Below are 10,412 nucleotides of genomic sequence, written 5' to 3' on the forward strand. Positions count from 1 at the left end.
TGGGGTAGTGGTGGCTGCACCCCCTACCATGGCATGCAGCTGCTCGTAGAAGCGGCATGTCTGCGGCTCTGCCCCGGACCTTCCGTTTGCCTCTCTGGTAGGGTTACCATTCGTCCGGATTCCCCCGGACATGTCCGGCTTTTTCGAGTTAAAAATAGCATCCGGGGGGAATTTGTCAATGTCCGGACTTCCCCTCCTCCCCCCCCATACAGAGCGTGCACGCGGCTTACAGAGCAGCTGGGGCTCCGGCAGCCAGAGCCAGAGCCCGAGCCCTTCCTTCACTTCCCCCTCCTCTCTCCTGAAACTTGACACCACTCCCCTCCTCTCTCTCCCTCCCCCTCCCTCCTCCCTGCATTCACAGATCGCCGGCCGTTCGCCGTCTGGAGCTCCGACCCTGCTCCCCTCCCCCGCTTCCGAGCGCGCTGCTCTGCAGCACAGTAAGGGGGCTGGGGGCCAGAGAAGCGGCAGGGAGGTTCTGGGGTGGGGGGAGGTAGTCAAGAGACAGGGAGCAGGGGGGAGGGTTGGATGGGTCAGGAGTTCGGGGGGGCTGTCTGGGGGTTGGGGGTGTAAGGTTTTGGGCAGTCAGGGTACAGGTGGGGGGGTCTCAGGAGGGGGCAGTTAGGGGACAAGGAACAGGGAGGCTTAGGTAGGGTGTGGGGTTCTGGAGGGCAGTTAGGAGCAGGGGTCCCAGGAGGGGGCAGTCAGGGGACAAGGAGCGGGGGGGGGTCGGGAGTTCGGGGGGGGCCTTTCTGGGGGGGTGGATAAGGTTTTGGGCAGTCAGGGTACAGGTAGGAGGTAGGGTCCTGGGGGGCAGTTAGGGAGAGGGGTCTTAGGAAGGGGCAGTTAGGGGATAAGGAACAGGGAGGCTTAGGTAGGGGGTGGGGTTCTGGAGGGCAGTTAGGAGCAGGGGTCCCAGGAGGGGGGGGCAGGGAGCAGAGGGGTTTAGATGGGTCAGGAGTTCTGGGGGGGGCTGTCAGGGGGTGGGGGTGTGGATAAGGGTTGGGGCAGTCAGGGGACAGGTAGGGGGTAGGGTCCTAGGGGGCCAGTTAGGATGTGGGGAAGGTCTCAGGAGGGGGCAGTCAGGGGACAAGAGGCAGGGAGGCTTAGGGAGGGGGTGGAGTCCTAGGGGGCAGTCAGGGGACAAGGAGTGGGGGGGGAGGGTTGGGGGTTCTGAGGGGGCAGGAAGTGGGAGGGAGTGGAAGGGGCAGGGGCGGGGCTAGGACAGGACGGGGTCGGGGCTGGGACAGGACGGGGGCGGGGCTAGGGCGGGGCTCCTCCCGTCCTCTTTTTTGATTGTTGAAATATGGTAACCCTATCTCTGGCTTTGTGGTAGGCTTGCCTTAGCTGCTTAATTTTCACGCGGCACTGCTGTGCGTTCTTGTTATGGCCTCTATCCTTCATGCCCTTTGAGACTTTTTCTAATGTTCTGGCATTTCGTTTACTGATAAGGAGTTCAGCTAGCACTGATTCGTCTCTCCATATGGGGAGCAGATCCCGTACCTCCCGTTCTGTCCATGCTGGAGCTCTTTTGCAATCCTGGGACTCCATCGTGGTTACCTGTGCTGATGAGCTCTGCGTGGTCACCTGTGCTCTCCACGCTGGGCAAACAGGAAATGAAATTCAAAAGTTCGCGGGGCTTTTCCTGTTTACCTGCTCAGTGCAACTGAGTTGAGAGCGCTGTCCAGAGCAGTCACAATGAAGCACTGTGGGATAGCTCCCGGAGGCCAATACCATCGAATTGCGTCCACACTACCCCAAATCCGACCCAGAAAGGCCGATTTCAGTGCTAATCCCCTCGTCAGAGGTGGAGTAAAGAAACCGGTTTAAAGGGCCCTTTAAGTCGAAAAAAAGGGCTTCGTCCTGTGGATGTGTCCAGGCTTAATTCGATTTAACGCTGCTAAATTCGACCTAAACTCGTAGTGTAGATCAGGCCTCAATCTCTTTTCTTACCCCTAGAGATGGGCCCTTCAAGTCAGAGTTTAAACATCAGCTGTGTGTGTTTGAGATGCCTGAACTGCTGCTGTAGTGCAGTAACTGCATTGTAGAATACCTAAGAGATAGTAGTCTCCAGAACTATAATTACAGCAAAAAGAAGAACAGGAGTACTTGTGGCACCTTAGAGACTAACAAATTTATTAGAGCATAAGCTTTCGTGGACTACAGCCCACTTCTTCGGATGAATGACATTAGCAGGCACAATATTTGCTTATGTCTCTCCAAGTCCAGAAAATTATCATGATGGTTTTTTTGCATTTGGAACTAGGAAGGTTTTAAAAATGAGTTAAACATTTGCATCTCTTTCTGAATAGGGAAGATGGAACAAAGACTAAAAAAGAATGAAATATGGAAAGACAAAAGAGAACAAAGGTGGAGTTACAGCAAAAGGAATATAATTGTATGCCTCTGTATATCCTAGAAATATAACACGTTATCTCTCTCAATTTTTTACATGTGGAAATCCAGGGCAATATAGATGAAAGTCAGGAACTAAGGATCAAGATAGGCAATCAGCTGATACAGAATTTAGAGCCTAGTTTTCCAAAGTGCCATAGCTCTTAGAGCCTTCAACTAGAATTATGATTATCAGCTGTTCTGAAAAGCAAGTCCTTAGAGTCTAAAGCAACAGAAATTAAAATTGTAATGACGTACTTTTCAGACACATCTTGTTCATTCTCCATACCCTGGCTAGTAGGGAACTGTATCAGTATACTGTCAACAAAGCGTCCACCTCTTTCTTTGGGAGAGGATTCAGTCGTCTGAAAGATCGCACTGTTAGAAAAATATGTTGATGCCCAGCTAAAATCTCACCCTGTTACTCCAAACTACCCTGAATAATTTATGTGCCTTGTCTAGTGTGAGTAGGTTTGTCTTTCCATTCAGAATGCATTTGAAATCAGAATTCAGCTCTGCCTCTAACCTCCAGCATAACAATCTCTATATGGAAACCCCAGGCTGAGCAGGATATTGAAGAATGTTTCCGCCAAAATCCCTTTTCGCTGCAAGCAAAGCTGGTCTCTGGTTCCTGAATTGCATCCGAAGAAGTGAGGTTTTTACTCACGAAAGCTTATGCCCAAATAAATCTGTTAGTCTTTAAGGTGCCACCAGACTCCTTGTTGGTTCCTGAATTGTTGCTTCTGTAATGGGACCTGATCACGCGCAGGGGGCGCAATGCACAACACAACCCACGTATATCCAGATTAGACCTGGCCGGTTTTTAAAAAGAGCAGCGCTGGCCCTTTAAGATGAGTCTCTCCTGGCTCCCCGCCCGGCCGGGCTCAGCTAAACCTCATTTCCGGGCGCGACGCACTTAGAGCGTTTTAGTTTTTTTCCCTCCGTGAAGCTTTCGGGCCGAGAGGATCGCTCCGCTCCGCACAGGGAAGGGCTCGGTTCGCCTACAGCGCAGCCATGGTGAGTGGCGCCCAGGCCGGGGTGGCCCATGTGGGCTGATGGCTAAGCACGTGGGGGGCGGCGGGCGGAACGCTGGGACACTCCGCGTTCTGCAAGCAGCGTGCGCAAGGAAGGGGCTCGCCGGGCTGGCTACCGGGAGCCCTGCCTGGGCCGGGGCACGTGGAGCGCAGGGGCCGCCACGTGGGAGGGGGAAGAGGCCGCTGGGGCGCCCGTATATCTGAACACCCGTCCATGATTCCTACTGCCGCGCACAGGGCAGCTGACCCGTCACAGCAACTGCGGTCATGTCCTGTGGCTTTTGTGTGCGCAACTGCTCGCCCTCCTCTGAGCGCTGTGTCCCGATTCCCGTTCATTCACTTCGCTGCCTACGTACGCCTCCGCTGGGTGGGGTGGGAGCTTGCGAAGACCAGCAGGATGATAGCTACCTCCCCACATCTCGGTGTGGGGGAGTACAGGGCTGGGTGGGAGCACATGGAGGCTATGCTTTCCCTGTCCTCTGCCTTGTGATGAGGTAAGAGAACAGTATAGGATGTTGCTGCTTATTTCACAACATGAGTCTCCGTTTATTGAATGTTAATTGACCATAATACAAAGGGGTAAGGTACAGCAAAAATTCTTGTAGCAATAACAATATTTAGTTCTTATACTGCTTTTTGTCTGTAGATTTCAAACCACTTTGCAGAGGGAAACTGAGATATGGGGGTTTCAGAGTAGTATCCCGTGTTAGTCTGTGTCAGCAAAAAGAACGATGAGTACTTGTGGCACCTTAGAGACTAACAAATTTATAGAGGTGACATGACTTGCCAAAGCTCACCTAGCCATCCAGTGGCACGTGACCCAGGTCTCCCAAGTCCACTCTGTGTTCTAGCCATTAGATCATAGAATATCAGGGTTTGAAGGGACCTCAGGAGGTCATCTAGTCCAACCCCCTGCTCAAAGCAGGACCAATTCCCAACTAAATCATCCCAGCCAGGGTTTTGTCAAGCCTGACCTTAAAAACCTCTAAGGAAGGAGATTCCCACCACTTCCCTAGGTAACCCATTCCAGTGCTTCACCACCCCCCTAGTGAAAAAGTTTTTCCTAATATCCAACCTAAACCTCCCCCACTGCAACTTGAGACCATTACTCCTTGTTCTGTCATCTGGTACCACTGAGAACAGTCTAGATCCATCCTCTTTGAAACCACCTTTCAGGTAGTTGAAAATGGCTATCAAATCCCTCCTCATTCTTCTCTTCTGCAGGCTAAACAATCCCAGTTCCTTCAGCCTCTCCTCATAAGTCATGTGCTCCAGCCCCCTAATCATATTTATTGCCCTCTGCTGGACTCTCTAATTTTTCCACATTCTTCTTGTAGTGTGGGGCCCAAAACTGGACACAGTACTCCAGATGAAGCCTCACCAATGTTGAATAGAGGGGAATGATCACGTCCCTCGATCTGCTGGCAACGCCCCTACTTATACAGCCCAAAATGCCGTTAGCCTTCTTGGCAACAAGGGCACACTTTTGATTCATATCCAGCTTCTCGTCCACTGTAACCCCTAGGTCCTTTTCTGCAGAACTGCTTCCTAACCATTCGGTCCCTACTCTATAGCAGTGCATTGGATTCTTCTGTCCTAAGTGCAGGACTCTGCACTTGTCCTTGTTGAACCTCATCAGATTTCTTTTGGTCCAATCCTCTAATTTGTCTAGGTCCCTCTGTATTGTATCCCGACCCTCCAGAGTATCTACCACTCCTCCCAGTTTAGTGTCATCTGCAAACTTGCTGAGAGTGCAGTCCACGCCATCCTCCAGAACTTTAATGAAGATATTGAACAAAACAGGCCCCAGGACTGACCCTTGGGGCACTCCGCTTGATACCGGCTGCCAACTAGACATGGAGCCATTGATCACTACCCATTGAGCCCGATGATCTAGCCAGGTTTCTATCCACCTTGTAGTACATTCATCCAGCCCATACTACTTTAACTTGCCGGCAAGAATACTGTGGAAGACCATATCAAAAGCTTTGCTAAAGTCAAGGAATAACACATTCGCTGCTTTCCCCCTTATCCACAGACCCAGTTATCTCCTCATAGAAGGCAATTAGGTTAGTCAGGCATGACTTGCCCTTGGTGAATCCATGCTGACTGTTCCTGATCACGTTGCTCTCCTATGTGCTTCAGAATTGATTCCTTGAGGACCTGCTCCATGATTTTTCCAGGGACTGAGGTGAGGCTGACTGGCCTGTAGTTCCCTGGATCCTCCTTCTTCCCTTTTTTAAAGATGGGCACTACATTAGCCTTTTTCCAGTCATCCGGGACCCTCCCCCAATCGCCATGAGTTTTCAAAGATAATGGCCAATGGCTCTGCAATTGCATCCGCCAACTCCTTTAGCACCCTCAAATGCAGTGCATCCGGCCCCATGGATTTGTGCTCATCCAGCTTTTCTAAATAGTCCCAAACCACTTCTTTCTCCTCAGAGGGCTGGTCACCTCCTCCCCATGCTGTGCTGCCCAGTGCAGCAGTCTGGGAGTTGACCTTGTTCGTGAAGACAGCGGCAAAAAAAGCATTGAGTACATTAGCTTTTTCCACATCCTCTGTCACTAGTTGCCTCCCTCATTCAGTAAGGGGCCCACACTTTCCTTGACTTCCTTCTTGTTGCTAACATACCTGAAGAAACCCTTCTTGTTACTCTTAACATCTCTTGCTAGCTGCAACTCCAAGTGTGATTTGACTTCCTGATTTCACTCCTGCATGCCTGAGCAATATTTTTATACTCCTCCCTGGTCATTTGTCCAATCTTCCACGTCTTGTAAGCTTCTTTTTTTGCATTTAAGATCAGCAAGGATTTCACTGTTAAGCCAAGCTGGTCGCCTGCCATATTTACTATTCTTTCTATGCATCAGGATGGTTTGTTCCTGCAACCTCAATAAGGCTTCTTTAAAATACAGCCAGCTCTCCTGGACTCCTTTCCCCCTCATGTTATTCTTCCAGGGGATATCCTGCCCATCAGTTCCCTGAGGGAGTCAGTCTGCTTTTTCTGAAGTCCAGGGTCCGTATTCTGCTGCTCTCCTTTTCTTCCTTGTGTCAGGATCCTGAACTCGACCATCTCATGGCCACTGCCTCCCAGGTTCCCATCCACTTTTGCTTCCCCTACTAATTCTTCCCGGTTTGTGAGCAGCAGGTCTAGAAGAGCTCTGCCCCTAGTTGGTTCCTCCAGCACTTGCACCAGGAAATTGTCCCCTACACTTTCCAAAAACTTCCTGGATTGTCTGTGCGCCACTGTATTGCTCTCCCAGCAGGATCACACTGTCTCCTAGGAGGTATCCTGTTGTGCCTTTCTAAGGCATAAGAATGTCTCAAACTGGAGAAGCAGAGCTGTCTCTGTCTAGACAAACCTGTTCCCTCTCCTTTCAGTTCCACAATCACCTGTCTGAATATTTACTATGTGTCTGGCTACTTATATAGTAGAGCTGACCCTGAGCAGAAGCATATCCCTGTTACAGAAGGGCCTCAAATTCTGTCACTTGTTTGTGCAGCTCTAGAACAGTTTAACTGTTAACATAAGGTTGTAGAAAAGCCTTCATTAAAACAGAAAAGAATTCTAACTCTTCTCCTATTGATGCTGTTTGTTTGTTTTCACTTATCATGGACACAAACTAGCCTGGTTGATTTTTACTTCCTGCTTGTTAGGCGCTAGCACAAAACTGTTCCAACACTTGGAGCGGGGGGAGAAGTGTTAAGTAGATTTCCTTTTGAATTGTTCTCAGAAAATTCCATTCTTAATTCTTAAAACATGCCTTTTCAAAAATAAACCTGGTGCCTGACTCTCTTTACAGGATTATTCTTATACGTTCAGATCTAAAAATGTGCAATTGCTGTCCCTATGTTGGCAGATAAACCTTTTATATTAACATAGCACCTGAAATTGCAAGGGCTCATTGTTGAACTATGTCTGGGCTGGAATTGGCATGGTATATGTGAAACAAAAGCATGTGGAGGGGAACTTTGGTTTAGGACTGAGAACAAACCTGTGTGTGTATGTAACTTTGGGATGCCATGCAATCTTTAGTGTCCATGCAGAGCAGACAGGACCTCAGTGTTTCCTGTCTCATCTGTGGATAGATTTTGTGTAGGTGTTTTAGAAGAGTCAGGGACTGAGTTGATCCTGGCAGGATGTGAAGCAGTGGTTCTAAGGAGTTTGGATGTGTTAAACTCAGTATCTGCCTGTGAATGTTCCAAGTGAAGCTTTTCTCTGCTTCTTGTAATTCTTGCCTTTTTCTAGACTGAGGCAGAAGTGAACCCCAAAGCTTACCCACTGGCTGATGCACAACTCACCAAACTCTGCTGGACCTTGTACAGCAGTCCTGCAACTACAAACAGCTACGCAAGGGTGCCAATGAAGGTGAGGTCTGTTTGTTATAAAACATGCTGTGTTTGCTGAAAGTAAAGAAAGGGTTTAATAGATTCTGAGGCCCAAAGGGATCACTGTGATGATCTAAGTCTGACCTCTGAGGCAAGAGAACTTCCCCCAGATAATTCCTAGAGCATATAGTTTACCACACTAGTTGTTACAGATGATGGTTGTCTTCCCCTGTCTCCAGCTGTGGAATTGGGATGTTTGGTTATTCACCCTTCCAAATCCACATTGTTTATTTTATACAGTTTCTGGCCTATGCAAATGTTTGGGGTTTCTTTTCTTTTCCCTTACAGAATATTCTAGCAGGAACAAAACTAACCTCTTCAGCAAAACTGTGCAGCTGCCACCTGCCTCTCTGTTAACTGCACAAAATAGGGTTGTTGGTATAACTGTTCCTGTGTGGTATTGTGTGTTTTGGGGATGGGTAGCAGGGGAGAGTGTGTTAGAAGATGGCTGGCTGGTGGTGAGACTAATTTGTCAGGATTACATCCTTAATATTTGTCTGTAGTGCCCGTTGCTGTGCTGCCTAAGAACTGATAGTGTTTAGGGCAGTGGTCCCCAAACTGGGGGGTGTGGAGGAATGTCCGAGGGGGCGGGGGGGCCCAGTCCAGACCTGGCTCCCCTCCTGGGTATTGGCTACAGCTCAGCCACCTGCCCCCACTCTGTCCTCGGCCCAGCTGTGACTTCGCTGCTAGCCCAGGGGGCTGCAGACATATTCCATTACTGGTAAGGCAGTGCGTGAGGGGGAAAGTTTGGGCACCACTGGCTTTGGGCAAGGATACAGACAAACCAGACTCCTATGTCCTAATTATAAAAAATAGAATGAAAAAAGTTGTTGGATCAGTTTTATCTATACAATCGCATATATCACCTTCCTTCACTCCCTCCCTGTCAAACAATACAGGTTTGATTCATAGAATATGTTCCCAACAGCCTTGTCCAATCTGTATATGTGTGTGTGTATATGTGTGTGTGTATATATATATATATATATATATATATATATATATATATATAATATAATTTTTTTTTTTTATGATACCAAATCCACCACTTTCCTCAGGAGACTTTTCACAAGCTCTTTGGGGCAGGACTATCTCTGTTCTGGTTGTACAACACCCAGCTCAGTGGGGTCCTGGTCCTTGACTAGGGCTCCTAGTAGCATTACTGTGGCATCTGCCTATAATGGATTCACTAAATAGATTTGTGTTTCCTAACGTTCTCTTGTGTTAATATGCTCCACACCAAGACCTCCACCTAATCCTTTTCCTTCTCTCTCTCTCTCTCTCCAGCCACTAAAACACTGAACAGAGGAATAGCAGAATTCATTGTGATGGCTGCAGATGCTGAGCCCCTGGAGATCATCCTGCACCTCCCTCTCTTGTGCGAGGACAAGAATGTGCCCTATGTCTTTGTGCGCTCCAAGCAGGCCCTGGGCCGGGCATGTGGTGTCTCCCGGCCTGTCATTGCCTGCTCAATTACCATCAAGGAAGGGTCACAACTGAAGCCTCAGATTCAATCGGTCCAGCAAGCTATAGAGAGACTGTTGGTTTAAATCTGCCTAAAACCCAATAGCTGAAATCCATAATTAAAAAAAAAAAAAAAAAAAGTTGGGGAGGAAATTAATGATAGTTAGACAATACAATAGTTTGATACCAAACTCTTGTTTCAAAATGCCAGGTGTTTGTTTTACAGTGGCTTGCTCCTATTATATATTTCAACTCTCACTGTGGGTGAGTCTAGATTTTCTCCCTCTCTCCCTTGCCGGCCTTTCAGAAGACATTCTTGCAGTACTAGTTCTCAAAACTCTGCTCAACAGAGTGAGAGTAGCTCCTCCTGTGTGATATGCAAAATAACATATTGCCCCACTTGAGGGCATGATTAACCTACACTTTTTCTTCCCCAATAATGGATTAGCTTCCTTCATTTTGCAGCAAAGTCTTCTGTGATAAGTTTGACCTGTAACAGACATGAATAATTTAATGTATGTGTTCTAGACGGTTTGGTCCAATGAGGAAAATTACGGTGGATCTGCCATGTAATGATGTATATTCAGCAATTGCTGCTTTAAGGGAGAGGCAAATAATAGCGGGGGGACAAAGACAGTGGCAACTATGTAGTGTAGGATACAGGCCAAGTCCATTTTCACCATATCTGCTGACTTGGTCAAGAGGCCACTGTATGAGAGGTGTAGAGGGAGGAGAAATCCTACTACAATGCTATGGGTGATAATTCTAACCTTGCTTGGTGGTTTTTTTTTTTTTTTGTTTTTGTTTTTTTTTTTAAACTGGTATTTTTTTAAATAAATCCATATATTCCCAGATTTGTCAACTCATGTACGTGACTTCTCTCCGCCTGTCTTGGATAGGAATGTGCTGCTAACAGCCTTTTACAATTAAAAATGAATTAGAGACACCCCTGCCCCCCAGGGCTAATGCTGTGCATTCTAATGCAGCATATTAGAGCTGCCCTCTATCATTTTGTTTAGTAGTGGTGCGTCTGTCTGCAGCATTGCTGTGATCTACAAAAGGCTGGTTCTCAAGGGTGTTTAATCCCCCCCCCCCCCCCAAAAAAAAAAAAAAACCCCCACCAAAGCAAAACTGCA

General features: G+C 48.1%; 1 protein-coding gene across 1 annotated transcript; it reads left to right on the forward strand.

Moving 5' to 3' along the window:
* Positions 1-3,405: 3,405 nt before the first annotated feature.
* On the forward strand, positions 3,406-10,130 carry SNU13 (small nuclear ribonucleoprotein 13). The gene is given in 4 exon segments (XM_065589287.1): positions 3,406-3,438; positions 7,673-7,727; positions 7,730-7,792; positions 9,100-10,130. Coding segments are annotated over 4 exon segments (414 nt in total). The 3' UTR covers positions 9,363-10,130.
* Positions 10,131-10,412: the final 282 nt, after the last annotated feature.

Source organism: Chrysemys picta, chromosome 1 (genome assembly GCF_011386835.1).
Source record: "Chrysemys picta bellii isolate R12L10 chromosome 1, ASM1138683v2, whole genome shotgun sequence".
Lineage (NCBI taxonomy): Eukaryota > Metazoa > Chordata > Testudines > Emydidae > Chrysemys > Chrysemys picta.